A 21,433-nucleotide genomic window follows, 5' to 3' on the forward strand; every position below is an offset into this window, starting at 1 on the left:
AGCAGACACCTGTAGTCCCAGCTACTCGGGAGGTTGAGGCATGAGAATCACTTGAACCTGGGAGACAGAGGTTGCAGTGAGCCGAGATCACGCCACTACACTCCAGTCTGGGTAATAGAGCGAGACTTCATCTCCAAAAAATTCATCTCCCAAAAAAGAAAATCTACCCTCATATCCACTTGAGGGTGTTTTTCTCTCAGTAGCAGTTACTTGTGAGTATGGGTTTTTTTGTTCATTTGTTTTTTGTTTGTTTGTTTTTGAGATGGAGTTTCACTCTTGTCGCCCAGGCTGGAGTGCAATGGCACGATCTTGGCTCACTGCAACCTCCACTTCTCGGGTTCAAGTGATTCTCCTGTCTAAGCCTACAGAGTAGCTAGGATTACAGGTGCCTGCCACCATGCCCAGCTAATTTTTGTATTTTTAGTAGAGACGGGGTTTCACCATGTCGGCCAGGCTGGTTTTAAACTCCTGACCTCAGATGATCCACCCGCCTCAGCCTCCCAAAGTGCTGGGATTACAGACGTGAGCCACTGTGTCCAGTCCCCAGCCACATTGTTTAAGTGAGTCTTTGATTAGCTGGGTGTGGAGGTGCATACCTGTAGTCCCAGCTGCTTGAGAGGCTGAGGTGGAGGCATCACTTGAGCCCACAGGTGGAGGCTGCAGTGAGCCATGACTGCACCACTGCACGGCAGCCGGGGCAGCAGAGCGAGATCCTATCTCAATTTAAAAAGCAAAGGTGTGACTGGGCATGGTGGCTCACGCCTGTAATCCCAGCGCTTTAGGAGGCTGAGGCAGGCAGATCATGAGGTCAGGAGATCGAGACCATCCTGGCTAACACAGTGAAACCCCATCTCTACTAAAAATACAAAAAAAAAAAAAAAAAAAGCCGGGAGTGGTGGCAGGTGCCTGTAGTCCCAACTACTTGGGAGGCTGAGGCAGGAGAATGGTGTGAACCCAGGAGGTGCAGCTTGCAATGAGCCGAGATCGTGCTACTGCACTCCAGCCTGGGTGACAGAGCAAGACTCCGTCTTAAAGAAAAAAAGAAAAGATGCTTCACTGTTACTGCTCTGTAAAATCCTTGACGTATCTGCCCCTGGGATGAGGATGATGACAAACGTTTTTCTTTACAACAAAGCAAGTTACTGGAACTAGAGGCAGGCACACATGGCTGTGTTGGTCACCGTGGCCCCCGTCCCCAGGTGGAAGTGTGGCTGAATCGAGTGCTGGACCGAATGTGCTCCACCCTCCGGCACGAAATCCCAGAGGCCGTGGTGACCTATGAAGAGAAGCCGAGGGAGCAGTGGATCCTGGACTACCCGGCCCAGGTCTGAGGCGGGTGGGGGCTCGGTGGTGCCTTGTGGCTAAGGGGCGAGTTTCTCTGCGTTCATGGGCTCCCCTGTTAACTGTGGTCCCCTGGAAAACCGTCTAAGCTTTCAGCAGGAACATCTGCGTTAGCGGGCGCCAGCGATCACTCACTGTGTGGGCAATGGGGGTCATCTACTTTCAGGTGGCCCTGACTTGCACCCAGATCTGGTGGACGACCGAGGTGGGCCTGGCATTTGCCAGCCTGGAGGAAGGCTATGAAAACGCTATCAAAGATTATAACAAAAAGCAGGTGCGTTACTAGCATGTAGTTAGTTACGTTTTTAAAACTTGTTTAAAAAGCAGGTGCATGGCCCCATGTGTCCTTCTGAAACCTACCGGGTGAGTACCTGGAGCGCCTTCTTCTCAGAGGCTGAGCCCCATGAAACCGTCGTTTCCACAGGCCAAATAACAGCCACGCACCACAGCCCCAGGCGCCTCTCCCCGCGAGTAACAGACACATTCAGAAATATGTACTTTGATTTCTCACCTGAAAATTGGCAAAGCTAATGAGAGTCTTAAACAAAAAAAGTCCTTGGTTAGAAATATGGAAACTAAAGATCATCTTGACAAGAAGGAGAATTTACCTGTAATTCCACAACCCAAGCATGACACTGCACAGTCAACGCTCCCTTATGCAACCTGCTATTCTGTGTGTGTATAATTGATTCATATGTAAAAATATACAGACTCTGGATGGCGTTAAAGTCAGCTGTTTTTGCTTCTCATCCACCCTCTCTCGTGGCCTTGACTTTCCTTCTGCTATATCCTAGCTGCTCCAAGGTGTCCCATCAGGGCCGCACCCCAGTGAAACCAGTGCCTGGCTGGGGCCTACTGAGGGCGCTCCTGTTTTTCATTACTGTAAACAAGAGCATGGTGGTGGTCCCTGTGCAGCTGTGGGCACCAAGCCACAAGACCCCCCAGTGCATGTGGGCACTCATGGTGTCTCAGCAAAGGCACTCTCCCCCCCAGATTAGCCAGCTGAACATACTCATCACGTTGCTCATTGGGAACCTCAACGCTGGCGACAGGATGAAGATCATGACCATCTGCACCATTGATGTGCACGCGCGGGACGTGGTGGCCAAAATGATCACGGCCAAGGCATGAGCGCCCCTGTCCCAGGGTCCTGGGGAAGGGCAAGGGGACACCGGGTTCAGGGCAGTGCATTCAGGGACTCCAGATCCTGCCACTTCCTCTTCCTGGGGCACTGACTCTGTCGCTGGCTGCAGCTGCCTCCTAACCTCCTTGCCCGGACTCACCCCTGGTGAGCAACACACAGTGGTCAGATGAGCGGAGCCCGCCCATTGGAAGTGCCTTTCTGTAGCAAGATTCCACTGAGGGCAGCCATACGGTTGGATGTGGGCACTGGAGGGGGAAAGAGGGCCAGGGAGGGTTCCCTGGGCACCTGGGGACCAGCCTTGGAGGCATGCTGGCCTTCCTTAGCCAGCCCTAGCTCTTGTATTCTGCCTGGCTACAAGAGCTCTGGCTCATTCTGCAGGTGGAGAGTTCTCAGGCCTTCACCTGGCAGGCCCAGCTCCGGCATCGCTGGGACGAAGAGAAGCGACACTGCTTTGCCAACATCTGCGATGCCCAAATCCAGTATTCCTACGAGTATCTGGGCAACACGCCGCGGCTGGTCATCACCCCACTCACTGACAGGTGAGGCCTGTCCCTGAGTAATTTACATGTGCTCTTGGGTCCCTTCCCCATGATTCTTGGAACTGTCCGACTTGGATGTCACCTGCGGAGGCTGGAAGGACCGGGCATTTGCGTCAGGTAGACCTGTGTTCACATTCAGTTCTGCCACCGTGTCCTTGTTCCAGCATTGGCTGTGTGGCCTTGGGAGAGTTCCTCCGCCCCTCTGTAGGCCTACTGAGTTGGGGTCACATTTTACGGACCCTCACGAGCAGACTCTGGTCGTCATAGCAGTGCCCACCTCCCCGAATGCCGCAGGTGGGAAAGGCACCTGGGCTGCCTCTGGCCCACGGTGGTGGTTCCTCCGTCACACCTGAAGGTTTTCTGCCCTCTCCCATGTGTCTCCTGGGGCCGAGCAAGTGTAATAACTGCAATGAAAGATAAAGCGGTGGCCGGGCACGTTGGCTCACGCCAGTAATCCCAACACTTTGGGAGGCCGAGGCGGGTGGATCACCTGAGGGTCAGGAGTTCGAGACTAGCCTGGCCCACATGGCAAAACCCCATCTCTGCTGAAAATACAAAAAATTAGCCAGGCATGGTGGCGGGTGCCTGTAGTCCCAGCTACTTGGGAGGCCTAGGTGCGAGAATCATTTGAACCCAGGAGGCAGAGGTTGCAGTGAGCCAAGACTGTACCACTGCACTCCAGCCTGGGTGACGGAGTGAGAGTCTGTCTCAAAAAAATAAAAATAAAAGGAGGAGGCCGTGGGGTCACTGGCACACGCGCTCACCTGCAGTCACTTGCAGGTGTTACATCACCCTGACCCAGTCCCTCCATCTCATCATGGGCGGAGCCCCCGCCGGCCCCGCTGGCACCGGCAAGACTGAGACGACCAAGGACCTGGGCAGAGCCTTGGGCACCATGGTCTACGTGTTCAACTGCTCCGAGCAAATGGACTACAAGGTACGCGGCCGGGGTCCGAAGAAGGGACCCAGGGTCCCCTATTACAGAAGCAGATCCTGGCACCCTGTCCTCCGAGGCCCCCCAGTGAACTCCAGATCTCTGGATACCTGTGAATGACACTGGGGAGGAGGCGCCAGGGCCCCCACTTGCTGGTAGCATCCCCCTCAGGTGGTCCCTCTGGAGAGACTCCCAGGGTGGACAGACGCAGCCCCAAATGTCCTGCCCCAGCCCCTGCCCTGGAGGTGACCCTCTCTCAACTTCAGTTGTGAGGTTGCCCCGAACTGGGGACTCTGCACAGGGGGGAGCACCTCCCTCATGTTTCAGCATGGCGTGGGGTACAAGCAATGTCCAGGTGGGTTTCGGAAAGCAGGGGACGGGCCCGGTCCTGTCGGTCATCAGAGCCTGCACAGGACATCGTGAGCTTACAGAAGGCCAGGCAGGGGAGGGGATACCTCGGAGCTCCAGGCTGCAGCAGCCTCTTGCAAGACGGGCAGGCAAGGGCGATGGATCCCTGAGTTTTGGACCCTAGGCCTGCAGAGGGTCTCCCCTCCCTGGCTTGGATCTGAGCCCCACAATCTGGGGGACCCCTCCTGAGGCTTAGGATGGGGCTGGCAGCCCATGTTCACTGTCAAGGCCATGCCGTCCACATCCGCCTCCTGGATTTTAGAAAAGTGAAATCTGCAGTTGGATCTCCCTAGAAGGGACTTAACATCCACCCGGAATCCCAGGTGTAGATGGGACGAGTCCTTCTGATTGCCCAGGTGGGGCCTAGAGGGACACAGATGTCTTGAGGAAAAGCCTCTGGCCTGCTCGACGTGTCCCTACCCCTCCTTAAAGGACTCCCTCTCCTCTCCACACAAGAAAGAAGAGGGCTGAGAAAACCTGCGAGGTTTAGAACTTAAATGTGCGTCTCTGAGCCCCCTCATTAGGGACTCACGAAGTCTTCATCCTGGGGTCTGGGAGCTCTGGGGGTCAAGGGTGAAAGGATGGGCTCTTCCTGGTAGCCAGCCCTCCACGGTGTTACCCTGGGCAGTCAGCTGACCTGCCTGCTGGCCTGCGGAAGGGCCCAACGCACCGGGGCCTGAGTAAGCTGTGGGGAGAGAACATGGCTGAAGAGGCAGGGGGAGGCCCCTGCAGCGCCTGCCCTCCCAGCCACCCTCCCTGCCACCCTCCCTGCCACCCTCCCTGCCACCCTCCCAGCCACCCTCCCTGCCACCCTCCCAGCCACCCTCCCAGCCACCCTCCCTGCCACCCTCCCAGCCACCCTCCCTGCCACCCTCCCAGCCACCCTCCCAGCCACCCTCCCTGCCACCCTCCCAGCCACCCTCCCAGCCACCCTCCCTGCCACCCTCCCAGCCACCCTCCCAGCTCTTCCTTTCTCCATCTCGCCCTTTGCAGTCCTGTGGAAATATCTACAAGGGCCTGGCCCAGACGGGAGCCTGGGGCTGCTTTGATGAGTTTAATCGCATCTCAGTGGAAGTCTTGTCTGTGATTGCTGTGCAGGTAAAGTCCCCTGCCTGCGGCCTCGGGGTCACGTCGGGTAACTGGCTCGTCGGCTTTCCTGTGACCTCACATGCCAGATAGACCCTCCTTGCCTCTCTGCAACATTCCAAGCACCGAAGGGTGGTGTGGTGCCATTGAGCTCTTGCCCTCCAGGGTCCCGCAGCCTGTGTAGGCAAACACATTGAAAACAGAATCAGATTACGGGTTACGTGTATGGTAGCGTATGTGTAACAAAATACCGGTGGGAAAATAATTAATTTTGCTTCGGAAAGAAGGGCAAAGTGCTTTGTTACTGGTATCAGCAGAGCTGGGCATAGGAGGTGCTGAAAGGGAATAGCAGGAAAGAAAGGAGGGAGAGAGGGAGGAAGAGGAGAAGGGGGGAAATGTGCCCGTGTATTTTGGGAACAACCATGCCGGGGCACAGAGCGTGCAGCGGAGTGGCTGGGGCGACCTGGGTGCAGGGACCTCGGAGTGGGGAGTGGCCTGGGCCAGCGCCCCGCCCCCATTGATGCTTGTTTAAAATCTCCAGTGTGGGCCCCACTTGTCAGGATGAGCATTTCTGCATTTTAAACAAATGTCTCAGGTGATCCTGACGCATGCCAGGGGTTGAGAAGCACTGGGCTCTCTAAGGTAAGTGGCGGCCGACCTAGCGGCCTGGAACAATTGTGCTCTTCCAAAAGGAAACGCAAGTCAGGGTGTTGACGGTGTCAAGGTCCTCCCACCCCAGGATGGACCAGGAGCATGTGGGGTGTGGACGTGCGAATGCCGCCTGGGCTGCTCAAGCCCCGCAACCTGGGTGGAGAACCCACTTTATTTATCTATTTATTTTTGTTTTGTTTTGTTTTTTGAGATGGAGTTTCACTCTTGTTGCCCAGGCTGGAGTGCAATGGTGTGATCTTGGCTTACTGAACCTCCACCTCCCGGGTTCGAGCAATTCTCCTGCCTCAGCCTCCCAAGTAGCTGGGATTACAGGCGTGTGCCACCAAGCCTGGATAATTTTGTATTTTTAGTAGAGATGGCGTTTCTCCATGTTGATCAGGCTGGTCTTGAACTCCCAACCTCAGGTGATCCGCCCACCTCGGCCTCCCAAAATGCTGGGATTACAGGCGTGAGCCATGGCGCCCGGCTGAGAGCCTGCTTTATATGCCAACTTAACCCCTGACTCTCGGCAGTGATGTGGACTCCCTGTGCCTCCACCTTCTAATCTGTGAAACGGTGTTGGTGACACAGGTCTGCCTGCAAGATTAGAGGTGCCTGGGGCAGCTGCTTCCTCCTCTCCTAATGCTCCCTCTGCCCCAGTCATCCCCCAGCCCCAGGGCTGGAGGCCCCATGACCAAGAGAATGGGGACCCCAACCCATGGGCAGTGCTGGCTGTTGCCGTGGGGACCCTCTCCCTTGCCCCCATCACAGGAGCCGAGTTGCTGAACACCTCCGACGTCCATGAACAAACCCCAGAATATTTATGTAGACCCTACTCTGGGCACTGAATGTTCACGGGCTCCGATGGAGACCACAGGAGAGGCTTGGCCTAGGCGGAAGCAGTGCCGTTCCGAAGGGCCCCAGCCCTGCCAGGGGGCGAGCTGCATGCTCAGCAGACTGGGCATAGGGGTGTCTGGGATCACCAGGGTACCAGGACTTGGCTCTCCTGGAGAAGACAGGGAAAGGCAGGTGCTGGGAGCAGCTTTACTGCGAGTCTTGGGCCCCCTCAAGTGGCAACTTGGAGAGACGCAGCTGCCTTCTGCAGGTTTCCAGAGGAGACCTCAAGCAGGCAACGGCCCCTGACGCTCTAGGTTTAACCTCGTAGCTAACAGGTGGCCTTCAAGACTGATACGGAGGTGGCCGCTAACCAGTCCTTTGACAGGTTGTTGCCAAAGTACTAACAGGACAGAAAAGCGCTGGGAGTGGAACCCTGCTCAGCAGGGACGAGGTGGTGAAATACTTACTGGTTCCTGCAACAGCCTGGGTGCATCTCCAGAGAATTTTGCTGAGTGATAAAAGTCCATCTGGGGGCCGGGTGCGGTGGCTTACGCCTGTAATCCCAGGACTTTGGGAGGCCGAGGTGGGCGGATCACGAGGTCAGGAGATGGAGACCGTCCTGGCTAGCACGGTGAAACCCTGTCTCTACTAAAAAATACAAAAAATTAGCCAGGCGTGGTGGCGGGCGCCTGTAGTCCCAGCTACTTGGGAGGCTGAGGCAGGAGAATGGCGTGAATCTGGGAGGCGGAGCTTGCAGTGAGCCGAGACCACGCCACTGCACTCCAGCCTGGGCGACAGAGCGAGACTCCGTCTCAAAAAAAAAAAAAAAAGTCCATCTGGGAAGATCGTGTATGATACAATTCCACTTATATAACATCCATGAAATGACCAAATCACAGAAACAAAGGACACGGTTGCCAGGGGTCAAAGGAAGGGAAGGGGGCAAGAGGGAAGTGGGTGTGGCTATAAGAGGGGATATAGGGGTCCCTGTGGTGACAGCAATGCTGGCCTCAGTGTTGCGCCCACCCTCCCCCCACCCCGCCGCCCCCACTGACTGCCACTGTCATTAGGCAAGATGCTCGTATCAGGGTACATGGGGCAGAGAGTACACAGAATTGCCTTTGTATTTGGTTTCTTCCCCCCGGTCCCCGTCTTTTGTATTTTTTGTTGAGACGGGGTCTTGCTATGTTGCCCAGGCTGGGCTCAAATCGTCCTCCAGCCTCAGCCTCCCAAAGTGCTGGGATTACAGGTGTGAGCCACTGTGCCTGGCCCTCTGTATTGTTTCCTACATGGCATGCAAATCTGCAACTTTCTCAAAAAAAAAAAAAAAAGGCTTAATTTAAAAAAGACACTAGGAGGTTTGAATTTGCAGGGGTAAATTCGCAGCCTCATGCTTTAACATACCTGAAGGCCACTCTGGCCTGTGGCAGCTGGTCATTTCCATGCTTACATGTGTGTGTCACCAACTGTGCAGGTAAAATGTGTCCAGGATGCAATTCGGGCCAAGAAAAAAACATTCAATTTCCTGGGAGAGATCATAGGCCTCATTCCCACCGTCGGTATCTTCATCACCATGAACCCTGGGTACGCCGGACGCACGGAGCTGCCCGAGAACCTAAAAGCCTTATTCAGGTACGTGGCCCAGGCGAAAGTGAGTGGCTGTGAGTGGCTGTGAGTGGCTGTGGTGAGCCAGGCCGGCCACAGCAGTGTCCCAGTGCCAAGGAGTGGGCAGAGGGGAGGGGCAGAGGGCAAGCTGGGGAGGGGAAGAAGTCATCAAAAGCTCCCAAGATGGCCGGGCACAGTAACTCACTCCTGTAATGTCAGCACTTTGGGCAGCCAAGGAGGGTGGATCACCTGAGGTCAGGAGTTCAAGACCAGCCCGGTCAAGATGGTGAAACCCCGTCCCTACTAAAAATACAAACATTAGCTGGGTGTGGTGGTGCATGCCTGTAATTGCAGCTACTCAGGAGGCTGAGGCAGGAGAATTGCTTGAACCTGGGAGGCGGAGGTTGCAGTGAGCCGGGATGGCAGCATTGCACTCCAGCCTGGGCAAAAAAAGCAAAACTCTGTCTCAAAAAAACAAAAAAAAAAACTCCCAAGATGAGGCAGGAGAGGGCCTCCTTAGAAAGCGCTCTCTCTTCCCCCGGGTGCGAGGACTGCACCTGGGACGCAGTGATGGAAAATAGGGTTGGGGGGTTGGGGTGGCTCTCAGAGGAGGGGCCTGAAGGTGCAGCCAGCGGACGATGTGGGAGGAGGAGGGAAGTAGGGAGCAGGCGGGCTGGGAGCCCGGCTCCAGGACCGAAGGTTCAACGCTCTGCTGTGGTCCACCTGGCAGTCAAGGTGTGCTCTCTTAGGTGAAGAGGGACAGGCAGGGGTGTAGGTGGGGGAGGGAGTGGGCAGAAGCCCACGGGCACCACTGACCTCCCCAGGCCCTGTGCCATGGTCGTCCCCGACTTCGAACTGATATGCGAAATCATGCTGGTGGCCGAGGGCTTTCTGGAAGCCCGCCTTCTGGCCAGGAAGTTCATCACCCTGTACACCTTGTGCAAGGAGCTGCTCTCGAAGCAGGTGTGTGTCCTGGAGCTCATGGCGGGTGGGGGTGGGAGGTTGAGATGCGGGCAGCAGCCAGGGTTGGCTTCCGGACCTGCCCGCTGGCCGCAGGAAGGTGAGCTCACGTCTGCCCACCTGTGCCCACTGCCCGCAGGATCATTACGACTGGGGCCTGAGAGCCATCAAGTCTGTGCTGGTGGTGGCCGGCTCCCTGAAGAGGGGCGACCCCAGCCGGGCAGAGGACCAGGTGCTCATGCGGGCGCTGAGAGACTTCAACATCCCCAAGATCGTGACAGACGACCTGCCTGTATTCATGGGACTGATCGGGGACCTCTTCCCGGCTCTGGACGTGCCTCGGAGACGAGACCTGAATTTTGAAAAGGTCGGTACTCCTGGGCCTCGGGTCTGTCCGGAGAAGCCTGCCTGACTGGGGCTTCCTTCCCGCTGATGTTGGACGGGTGGAGACCCGTGTCACACATGCACGTTTCCCGATGCTACAAAGAGACCTCTGAGCCACAGCTGCCTCCGTGGCCCTGGCCAACCCTACCCTCTCAGTGCTGGGGGAGGTCACTCTCTCAACTGAGGCTGGGGGACTTCGGGCAAACCAATCCCCTGCACGAGGTCGCGGTGGAGCTATGTGAACTCTCAGCATTGACAGCAGAACTTGCAAACGCGTGTGCGTCGGAGGGCAAGGGTGCCTTTATCATCCTCCCCACGGGGCAGGAAGCCCCCCAGCCTCCCAGCGAGAAGAAAGGCTGCTTCAATTCCTCACCCAGCCTCATCCGTGTCTCCCCAGATCATCAAGCAGAGCATCATGGAGCTCAAGCTGCAAGCGGAGGACAGCTTCGTGCTGAAGGTGGTGCAGCTGGAGGAGCTGCTGCAGGTCCGCCACTCGGTGTTTGTCATCGGGAACGCGGGCAGCGGCAAATCTCAGGTGCTTCACCCCCTCCGGGGACCCCGCAGGGATCCGGCATGGTTGGGGAGGGCTAGGGCAAAGGGTCGGCCCTCCATCCCTCCCTGCCAGCCCGGAGACCCCAACCCGGTACTACATACCCGGTACCCCGGGAGCCCTCCGGCCTGAGTCATGGGCCAGGGAGGAAGCTGGAGGCCGAGGAGGAGGGGAGGAGCGGCCACAGCCCTTAATCCCTGATCCCTGGGTGAGGCCTCCCTCCCTGTTCCTCCTTGTCTTCCTGCTCTTCTCTCCTTGACGTCAGTCACTTGTCTCCCTGTCCCTGCGGCCGGCCTGACCCATTGCCCTCCTGTCCCCTGCCATGGCCTAGGGAGTGGTGACATGCGGAGGGTGGTGGCAGAGGTGACTGATGTCCGTGACGTGGAAAATTCCATGCCAGCCAAGTGTCCAGCCAGAGGCCCACAGGCTGGACCCTTCTGCTATTGTTTGAGATCACTCCCGACGCCAGTCACATGGAGAAGCTCACCACAAGCGATGTTTTAAAAGGCAGAGGTCGCGTGAACCCAGTTTCCTAAAAAGGAACTCGGACATACACATACGGGAAACGTCCTCAACTGTGTCTTTAAAGCTCATTTTCCCTGAGTGGAAGATTACGGGGAGTTTTCCTAGATAATTTTTTCAGCGTGGCGTATTCCTTGTACCATGAGGAAGAAAGGAACGTGAATGTTTTCAGAGCCTCGCACAGTCTAGGGCAAGCAGCTCTCTGCGGGTTGCAGACACGCACAGTGAACAGTTAGTTTCCCATCACCCAGGCCACCTTCCCCTCGGCCATGGTTGGGGGTGTAAACTCACCTACGTGCCTCCAGAGCAAACGTGATCCAGAGAAGGGTTCAGCCTGGTGGTTCATAAAAGGCATCCAGGGCCAGGCGCGGTGGCTCACACCTGTAATCCCCACACTTTGGGAGGCCAAGGCAGGCGGATCACCTGAGGTCAGGAGTTCGAGACCAGCCTGGCCAACATGATGAAACCCCGTCTCTACTAAAAATACAAAAATCAGCCGGGTGTGGTGGTGGGCGCCTGTAATCCCAGCTACTCAGGAAGCTGAGGCAGGAGAATCACTTGAACCCTGAGGCAGAGGTTGCAGTGAGCTGAGATCACACCACTGCACTCCAGCCTTGGCGACAAGAGTGAAGCTCCATCTCAAAAAAAAAAAGGCATCCAGGCCCACCCATGGTCCTGGGGCTAGTGGGGCAGGATGTGCCAGGAACATGGAGTCACACGGGAGTGACCCCCACCTTTGCCAGGTCCTCAAATCGCTCAACAAGACCTATCAGAACCTGAAGAGGAAGCCGGTCGCCGTGGACCTGGACCCCAAGGCTGTCACCTGCGATGAGCTCTTTGGCATCATCAACCCAGCGACCAGGGAATGGAAAGATGGTAACGGGGGTGGTCCCGGGACGGGCTGCAGGGGCACACCCGGTCCAGTGCAGTGAGTGTGCGCTGAGCCATTCCCATGTGGAAGGCCAGCCTCCCCAGGCTAAGGTGGGGCACACAGGCACGTGGCCTGCAATGGTGGCACCATGGTAACAAAGCTTATGGGGAGCAGTGGGCATGTAGCACCCGGGCTGGGGGGTAAGGAATGGGGGCCACAGGAGCTGGGACAGTGAGGACTGCAGGCCTGCCCTGGGCAGGCCAAGGGGAGAGGCCAGAGCAAGGATGGGTGTGACCCGTGAGGAGTGCATGGGAGCCCAGACATGCAGGCTGGAGGCTGCCTGGGGAGCCCTGGCCTCAGTCGGTGGGCTCTGGGGAGGAGCTTCCCCCAGGAGGTGGCGTGACCGGGTTTGCACTTTATGAAAGGAACTCGGGACGTTGGAGAGTGGCTGCAGAAGGAGCTGTGAGAGCTGAGGAGGAGTCAGTGGGAGCGGGGTGGTCCTGACCACCAGCCTAGGGGGAGGGCTGTACCTAGCCTGTCCCCCGCACCCTACCCATCAGAAGTGGCCCTACCCCTGACCTGCTTTCCCTGTCCCCCTTCACTGGCTCCTGCATGTCCAGCTCACTTCCCCTACTAGAAGGCAAGCTCCGTACCCCCACCCCCCACCTTGCTCCATTCCATGCCTGACGCATGAAGCATGCTCTGCAGACTTCTGCGGAGTGTGTGAGTGGACAGATGGACAGAGTTGGGTGCACAGGTGCTGCGCCCCGTGGGGTGCTGAGCCTGGAAAAACTGAGCCAGCCAGGGCCACCAAGAGGGGCTGACAGGGAGGGTGCAGGGTCAGAGGAGGACAGGCAGGGCCTCAGGCATGGAGAGGGCACATAGGAGGGAGGCCACAGAGAACGGAGGGCAGGGAGCCTGGGCACCTCATGCCCGAGGGCCTCTGCTGTCCCTCTGAAGTAGGAGAGAGGCCACCTCAGAGAGAGAGGCCAGGGTCAGGACTGGTGGGAACTGGAATGGTGCCGGAGTGAAGGGCCCGGGGTTACACCACCCGCCTCCCCCAGGCCTGTTCTCCAGCATCATGCGAGACCTGGCCAACATCACCCATGACGGCCCCAAGTGGATCATCCTTGACGGAGACATAGACCCCATGTGGATTGAGTCTCTCAACACAGTCATGGATGACAACAAGGTTCGCGGGCCCTGGACTCTAAGCCCCAAGGCCACCCAAGGCAGGGACAATAGGGACTCCCACAGAGGCGCCTACGGAGCACTGAGGCCCTGCACGCCAGGCTTGGGGCAGGTGGCGTGTCTGGAAGTCCACAGGAAGCTATGAGTGAGGGGCACCTCGTCACGAGACTTTGTCACACGTGCTGTGGTTCTGCATGCGCCTCACCTTACATTTCAGCAACAGGACAGGTTCAGAGTAAAGGCCTGGGAAGCAGAAATGGTTATTTAGAATTGTCTAGAAGCCATTTTCTAAAAATGCTCCTCAGTTGGATGTAGGAAGGAACACGAGACTTTGCAGGATGGGGAGGGCTGATGGTTTGAGAAAGCAGCCCTGACTCCATGCTGCAGCCCTCCACGGTGTGGGTGTCTAGAGGCTGCTGGGGTCAGCGAGGGCAGAGAAGCCATGGGACCAGGGCTGCAGGCCAGGGGTTGCAGGGTTGGCCTGAGCCCCTCCTCCTTGCTCAGAGGTTTGCTCCAAGTAACCCCCGCCCTGGAACACCATCGGGATGGCAGGTGTCGCCGCAGGACCCCATGGGCTGCTGTCCCCCTCCTAGGTCCTCACCCTGGCCAGCAATGAGCGGATCCCGCTGAACCGCACCATGAGGCTGGTGTTCGAAATCAGCCACCTGAGGACAGCCACTCCAGCCACCGTCTCCAGAGCCGGCATCCTCTACATCAACCCAGCCGACCTGGGATGGAACCCGTGAGTGGGGCTCTGGCTTTCCTGTTCCAAACCTCGGCAGGGAAAGACGAAGTTGTTGGCCTGTTTCAGAGTTGCATGTTCATTCATCATTCATGTCACAAACTGTGTACCAGGCCCTCACCAGGCACCAGGGTTGCAGCAGTGAAGGGGTGAGAGACAGACCTGGGAATAAATGGTGTACATTCACAGTGACATGAGGCAGGGCGGCTGAGCAAGCGGACATTTGCCCAAAGTGCCAGGGAAACAAGGGCTATTGTGGGAAGGGAGGTCTTGGCCTCTGTGGAGGTGGGAAGTCTTCCCAGGTGATTGAAGTCTGGGCTGCCATCTGAAGGGTCAGGCTGCCTGTCAGGGACAAAAACAGAGACGCACAGCAGACAAGAACCCGCATTCACAGGGCATGGCGGGGAGTGGGGCATTCCCTGATGGGCAGTGGTCAGGTTCTCCTAGCCGGAGCATAAAGGGGGAGGCTGCTCCTGATGGGAAGGCACTGATGCTGGGCCAGGGTGCAAGCGGCCCTTTCCAATGTGACAAGGAAAAGCAGACGGTCATGCCAGCAAGACCGGGGCCACTAGGGATCAGAGAGGAAGGGATGGGTTTAAGAAATATCTGAAATCTGGAGAAATGGAAGACTTGATATTGATTCCAGAGGCATATTTTCGGGTTTGGACACATGGCTGGTGATTGACAGAGTAAGGGATTTCCTGGGGACATAGAAATGACAGCTTTGTGCAAATGTCCTACATGGACTTAGGCAGAAATCCCAGTGCGGCGTTCCTGAGGCAAGAGGCTCCAGAGGAGTTGGGCTCTCCAGGAAAGATGTAGAGAGTGATGAAAGAAGTTGGCTTTCTGAGAAAAACCGGCACTCTTGGGGAGGAAGGAGAATCTGCGAGGGATTCAGAGGAGGAACGAACCAAAGGCAGAAGGGAACCCACAACACGTCATCCCAGACACCCAGCGACAAAAGCTTCAGGAAGGTGCAGACTCAGCAGGATGGCACCCAGAGTCAAGCCAAGGACAGAAGAGTTCCCACTGCATTTGGGAACTAGGTGCACCTCCATCACTCAGGGAGAAAAGCTTCAGGGCGTGTTGAAGGCAGAGCCAGATGGCAATGAGGTATGGAGGAGGCCACAGGAGGTGCTAGAAGTGAGGCGAGTCCTGCCTTTGAGTGCTGGAGGATAGAGCTGGAACAAGACGAATGAAGCTTTGTAGTATTTGTTGAGACAAGAATTATGTTTGGCCATGGGATGCAGGCATGGCTGTTTCCAGGTTCATGCAAGTCTATAGGCAGAGAAAATTAAGTTTCTCTGTGTGGGCAGCAAGACCCTCTGCTGGGAGGCAGGCAGCACGGCGTGGCCAGGGTTTGAGAGGGATACCAAGTGCAATGTTCCGTATGGCGACAGGACCAGGAGCTGCTGAGCCTGGGCGCCTCTGTGCCGGCTTCTCCAGCAACACTTGCCCACTTATACAGCGTCCTCCAGCTGCTGAAACAATGACCACTAATGGGGCAGCTTCAGACAATAGACATTTATCCTCTCCCACTGCTGGAGGCCAGAAGTGAAGGAGTAGGCAGTGATCAAGGAGTAGGCAGTGCTGGTTCCCTCTGAGGCTCTGAGGGAGAGCCTGTCCCAGGCCTCTCTCCCAGCTCCTGGGGGCTCCCGGCAGTCCTTGGTGTCCCTTGGCTTATGGACACACCCCTCCCATCTCCGCCTCTGTCTCCATGTGGCCTTCTCTGTGTCTGTGTCCAAATTTTCCACTGCTTATAAGGACACAGTCATTGGATTCAGAGTCCACCCTAAATCCAGGATGATCTTGTCTCAAGATCCTTGATGACATCTGCAAATGCCCTTTCTCCAAATCAGGGCACATTCTGGGTTCTGGGTGGACATTCTTTTGTAGGACCACCATCCTACCCACTATACCATGTATGGGAGTTTTCAGGGTAGGCAAAGACAATGTCCGGGGAACTGAAATGAAGCCTGGGTAGGAGCTGCTGAGACATGGGGACAGGAAGAAGACAGGATCGTGGAGTCCTCAGGGGGACACCCTATGGGAGCAGAGAAGAGGGAGCCAGAAACGAAGCCAGCATGGGCCAAGGCAGGAACTGGATGCCTCCAAGGAGTGACCTGGAGGAAGCAGGAGGAGGACACCTGAGTATTGGCAGAGGAGAGAATGGAAGTGGACAAGAAGCAGGCATAGGGTCCCCAGACAGCAGGAGCAGCCCTCGTATAGGCAGCTGCCAGGGGCAGGGATGCCCGATACACCCAGGACGGCCTTGGGGACAGGGCAAGAAGCCGTATGGACCAGAGGTGAGAAAGTCGGCCTGTCTCACAAGCATGTGTCTCTCCTGGAGCCTGTGCTGTGCATATCAGAGCCAGCACACACATCGACCTGCACTCAATGACTCCTACCAAGGCAGCATCACAAATTTGTCACAAACATCTTCAAAGTAGAAGGCAGAAAGCAGCAGCCTCTGCGTAGATTTGAAAATCGGTCTCCCCTGCTGAAGACCAACTGGACTCGGAATTCAGTTCTTAGTTGTGACAGGCATGGAGACACTCTGCTTCGCTGAGAGACGTATAAAGGTTTACTCTATTATGCTGGATAATACAGGGTGCTATGCGGCAAAGATGTTCAGCTCTTAATTCTCTCTTGGATAGAGGTTTAGGAAGAAGCGGAGCTCCCCCAGAGCACGCTCACAGAAGAGTGAGTGGCCGGGCACAGTGCCTCATGTCTGTAATCCCAGCACTTTGGGAAGCTGAGGCGGGCAGATCATCTAAGGCCAGGAGTTCAAGACCAGCCTGGCCAACATGGCAAAACCCTGTCTCTACCAAAAATACAAAAATTAGCCAGCTGTGGTGTTGCACGCCTGTAATCCCAGCTACTTGGGAGGCCGAAACAGGAGAATCGCTTGAACCCAGGAGGCAGAAGTTGCAGTGAGCCGAGATCGCACCACTGCACTACAGAGCAAGACTCCATCTCAGAAGAAGAAAAAAGAAAAAAGAGTGAGTGTCTAAAGAGGCGTGTCTGTCGGTCAACGCAGGGCAGGCTGGCTGTGTATGCTAACAGGAGCTTCCTGCTTACGCCCTGGGCATCCTGGAACTGATGCACGTGCTGAGCTCACTGGCACTCGAGGGAGCCAGGCGCTAGTGATGATTTTAGCAGATGCTGATTTGGCAACACTTACCTTGGACCAGGCCCCCTTCTCTGAGTTTTAAAAATATCAGCCCATGTAGTCCTTGGAAATGAGGGTCATGGAAATATCACCCCTGTTTACAGATGAGAAACCAGGGACACAGGCATGTGCAGTAACTTGCCTAAGGCAGCAGCTGGCCATGGTAGAGCTGACTCAAGTCTGGGCAGTCAGGCCCCAGAGTCCACACCCCTCACCGCCGTGGCAGGCCACCTCTACATGAGCCACCCGGAGGTGTCTGTGGCCGACAGTCCAGCGTGGCTCTTCAAGGATTGCTGGTTGTATTGATTTGGACTCTTACACTGAACATGGCAAATTCAACTCAAACTAACTGGAGCTTAAAAAAAAAAAAAAAGCACCAAGGAGTACTTCAGGTATGGCTGGATCCAGGAGTCCAGATGATGTAATGAAATGTCCCTGCTCCTATCCTTGTCTCTCTTTTCTACTCCCTTCCTGTCCCCACCTTCCTGCCCCCCAAATGACATCATGAGATCTTTCTCCTTTTCTGTTCTCCCCCATCCGCCAGCCCTTGGTATGTGCTTCCCGTGTGGTAGCAAGAATGGCTCCCAGCTGCTCTAGACCTACAGCACCCCCATAGCTAACAGCCCCAGAGAGGGCACAGCCCCCACGACCCTGGCATCCTCCTCTGGCCCTTTCAGGGCCTGCAACTGGCCCCTCTGGCACCCTCATTTGGACCCATTGCCATGCAGGCATGGTGACCCTGAGGGCAGCCCTAGCAAAATTGGGTGGAGGTGGGGAGGGGCATTTACCAAGGCAGGGACACTGGCAGACCCAGAGCAGCAGCTGTGTCATCGGCACCTCCTGTCACCCCTAGGGTGGTGAGCAGCTGGATCGAGAGGCGCCAGGTGCAGTCAGAGAAGGCCAACCTGATGATCCTCTTTGACAAGTACCTGCCCACGTGCCTGGACAAGCTGCGCTTTGGGTTCAAGAAGATCACGCCAGTGCCGGAGATCACGGTGATCCAAACGATCCTGTACCTGCTGGAGTGCCTGCTCACGGATAAGACCGTGCCCCCCGACTCCCCCAGGGAGCTGTACGAGCTGTACTTCGTGTTCGCCTGCTTCTGGGGCTTCGGTGGCACCATGTTCCAGGACCAGGTGATGCACCTAGGGGGCCCGGCCACCCACACACACAGGGTCTCTCGGCATCCCGCTTAGCTGGGCCCTGATTTTCACTTCTGTGTCTCAACAGCTAGTAGATTATCGAGTGGAATTCAGCAAATGGTGGATCAACGAATTTAAGACCATCAAGTTCCCCTCGCAGGGAACGATTTTCGACTACTACATTGATCCCGACACGAAAAAGTTCCTGCCCTGGACAGATAAAGTGCCCTCCTTTGAGCTGGATCCCGATGTCCCACTGCAGGTAACTGTCCCCAAGGCAGGGCCACCGACTGGCGATTTAGAGGCAGGAATCGCTGCAGCACCCCCCACACGCCTGCACGGAACGTCCAAACACACCCGATTTTCAACAGTAGGACCTTTTCAGTAGAACATGGCCTGCATGCTAATGAGAGGCAGAAGTGTCTGAGAGTCACAGCTCCCTCCCCTCCCGTCCCGTCCCCTGCCCCAGGCCTCTTTGGTCCACACCACGGAAACCATCCGCATCCGCTACTTCCTGGACCTGCTCATGGAGAGGTCCTGGCCGGTGATGCTGGTGGGGAACGCCGGGACGGGCAAGTCGGTGCTGATGGCGGACAAGCTGGAAAGCCTGAACACCGACAACTACCTGGTGCAGGCCGTGCCCTTCAACTTCTACACAACCTCAGCCATGCTGCAGGGTGAGGCTGGTCCGGCCACGCCCCGCCTACCCGGCTGCCCCCCGCCAGCCCCCGTTCCCTGCTGTCCTCTCTCACTGGAGGCCCAGGCACTCGCTAGCCACCTTGCACTTCCTCACTTCCCACGCCCCACCCACTGGCCTCTCCTTCCTGAGTTGGAGACAGAGGAGGAGCAGCCAGGACCCCTCTTTCTGGTGCTCCCCGGTGGGCATGGTGATGGGGGTTTGATGGCTAGTCGAGGCAGCAGGTCCCCCGGGAGTGTCTCAGCCAATCTGAGGCGACCCAAAGGTGACGGAGAGCAAGGTTCCTGCCACCGTCGCCTCTGATCGCTCTATTTATTCCTGGGGCTGTACCCAGTGCCCCCTCAAGGGCCACTCCCAGGGCAGGTGCATTTGGTAAACCTGGATCCCAGCCAGGTCCCACCTTCTGTCCCCCGGGGGGGGCAGGTAGCGCCCCTCCGTGCCTAACAGGCTCTGGCTCAGGAGGCGCAGGCGGGCAGCTGACCCTCTGCCCTCTCTAGGGATGCTGGAGAAGCCACTGGAGAAGAAATCGGGGAGGAACTACGGGCCGCCAGGCACTAAGAAGCTCATCTACTTCATCGACGATATGAACATGCCCGAGGTGGACAAGTATGGGACGGTGGCCCCGCACACCCTCATTCGGCAGCACATGGACCACCGGCACTGGTTAGACGGGGCGGGGCCAGGGGAAGGGCGTGGCCACGGGGCGGTGAGGGCGGGGCCAGGGAGGGGCTCAGGAAGCGGCGGAGCCCCAGGGCAGTAGGGCGGGACTGGTGTGGGGCGGTGGGGGCGGGGCTGCAACGTGGGTAGGGAGATACAGATTGGGTCGTAGCTGGGCCCCCAAGCTTGTGGGGCCACAAGGCATTGAGGCAGGGCCAGGGCAGGGAAGAGGTTGTATCAGTTTCGTCCATCGCCCATTTCACAAACTTACAGCTGTGGCCTAGAGCCCCAGTGGAGGGGGACCCCCCTTCCACCGAGGTGTCTGTCCTGCTAGGAGAGGAAGAAACACATTACCCGGTAAAGGAAGAGCCCCGAGGAAAACCCCCAGCGCAGTCACAGAGGAGCCTCCCAGCTGGGAGCCCCAGCAGAGAGATGCCCCTGGGGAGATGGTGTGCAGCTGGAAGCTGGCAGCAGTGTCGTGCTGGCTGCGGGACCTTAGAGGGAGAGCATTCTGGGTGGAGAGATTGCCACGTGTAAAGGCCCTGCCGCACGTGAAGGAGCCCAGTGAGGCCGGTGTGGCAGGGATGTGAGAGCCAGAGGGAGAGGGTGCCCAGGGCAGCTGCAGCCGGAATCCCAGGGCCTCGGGACACAGTGTGGACTTTCTCCTAACGGCACCGAGAAGCCAAGGGTGGCACGTTTAGGTTTGCAGTTTGGAAAGATGAGAAAATTCAGTTCAGTTGTCTTTTTTTATTTTTATTTATTTTTTTTTTTGAGGCGAAATCTTGCTCTGTCGCTCAGGCTGGAGCGCAATGGCTCGATCTGGGCTTACTGCAACCTCCGCCTCCTGGGTTCAAGGAATTCTCCTTCCTCAACCTCCTGAGTTGCTGGTAATACAGGTGCCCACCACCACGCCGGCTAATTTTTGTACTTTTGGTAGAGAAGGGGTTTTACCATGTTGGCCAAGCTGTTCTCAAACTCCTGACCCCAGGTGATCCGCCCGCCTCGGCCTCCCAAAGTGCTGGGATTAGAGCTGTGAGCCACCGTGCCCAGCCGTAGTTGTCTCTTAAAATAAGCAAGTAGCCCAGGCCAAACCGGAGCATTCTCAGGCCAAAGAAGTCTAGAAACCAGTCCGCTCGTTCGTGAAGCCTGGCCTCATGCTGAGAAAGGGAGGCATGGGGGGTTAGGTTGCCTACTTAAGGTCATGGCCCTAATGAGTGGCGGAGCTGGATTATTATTATTATTATTTCCGAGACAGAGTTTCGCTCTTGTTGCCCAGGCTGGAGTGCAGTGGCGCGATCTCAGCTCACTGCAACCTCTGCCTCCTTGGTTCCAGCGATTCTCCTGCCTCAGCCTCCTGAGTAGCTGAAATTATAGGTGCCTGCCACCATGCCCAGCTAATTTTTGTATTTTTAGTAGAAACGGGGCTTTACCATATTGGCCAGGCAGGTCTCTAACTCCTGACCTCAGGTGATCCACCCACCTCAGGCTCCTGAAGTGCTGGGACTACAGGCGTGAGCCACCACGCTCAGCCGGAACTGGATTTTAAGTTCAGATATGTCTGACTCCATCACCTGCCTTTTCCTCACTAAACAACACTCCCAGAGCTCACAACTATAGGAAGCCTACTCTGGGCTGCAGGCTGTGATGTGGGGATGGAGGCATCAGAGGTGGCTCCCTGGGGGAGGTGACAAAGCTGCCACTCTGAGCAGGGAGCCTGGAGAGAGTTTGACATCATTTGAGGAGAACCGAACATGGTGTGCGGTGGGAGATTTGAGGGCACCCAGACAGGAGAGGAGGGCAGGTGCATGCATGAGAGCCCACCGGTTCCTCTCTGCAGGCAGGTCTACTGTGAGGGCTGTGGGGGCTCAGCCTCGGGTTCCCTGCAACTCACGAGGCCCCTTCCAAAGGCTTCACACGGTCATGTGACCTTGTAAAATTTGCTTAAGATTTTTGCTTGCTTTTCCTTAAGGAGGGGCCTCCACGTTCTTAAGCTTCAGCCC

The 21,433-nt window shown here is 56.8% G+C and overlaps 1 protein-coding gene across 1 annotated transcript in view; it reads left to right on the top strand.

Moving 5' to 3' along the window:
• The window catches only part of DNAH17 (dynein axonemal heavy chain 17), a 150,278-nt gene that overhangs the window by 70,869 nt on the left and 57,976 nt on the right, over positions 1 to 21,433 (top strand). The window contains exons 32-48 of the mRNA XM_030827209.1: positions 1,200 to 1,325; positions 1,508 to 1,615; positions 2,335 to 2,466; positions 2,864 to 3,024; positions 3,805 to 3,961; positions 5,360 to 5,464; positions 8,415 to 8,572; positions 9,370 to 9,508; positions 9,645 to 9,872; positions 10,287 to 10,424; positions 11,705 to 11,837; positions 12,897 to 13,024; positions 13,617 to 13,765; positions 17,791 to 18,073; positions 18,168 to 18,341; positions 18,549 to 18,756; positions 19,274 to 19,439. Of these exons, the coding sequence (XP_030683069.1) occupies positions 1,200 to 1,325; positions 1,508 to 1,615; positions 2,335 to 2,466; positions 2,864 to 3,024; positions 3,805 to 3,961; positions 5,360 to 5,464; positions 8,415 to 8,572; positions 9,370 to 9,508; positions 9,645 to 9,872; positions 10,287 to 10,424; positions 11,705 to 11,837; positions 12,897 to 13,024; positions 13,617 to 13,765; positions 17,791 to 18,073; positions 18,168 to 18,341; positions 18,549 to 18,756; positions 19,274 to 19,439 (2,693 nt within the window). The remainder of the gene's footprint in view (positions 1 to 1,199; positions 1,326 to 1,507; positions 1,616 to 2,334; positions 2,467 to 2,863; positions 3,025 to 3,804; positions 3,962 to 5,359; positions 5,465 to 8,414; positions 8,573 to 9,369; positions 9,509 to 9,644; positions 9,873 to 10,286; positions 10,425 to 11,704; positions 11,838 to 12,896; positions 13,025 to 13,616; positions 13,766 to 17,790; positions 18,074 to 18,167; positions 18,342 to 18,548; positions 18,757 to 19,273; positions 19,440 to 21,433) is intronic.

This window comes from Nomascus leucogenys, chromosome 14 (genome assembly GCF_006542625.1).
Source record: "Nomascus leucogenys isolate Asia chromosome 14, Asia_NLE_v1, whole genome shotgun sequence".
Taxonomy (NCBI): Eukaryota; Metazoa; Chordata; class Mammalia; order Primates; family Hylobatidae; genus Nomascus; species Nomascus leucogenys.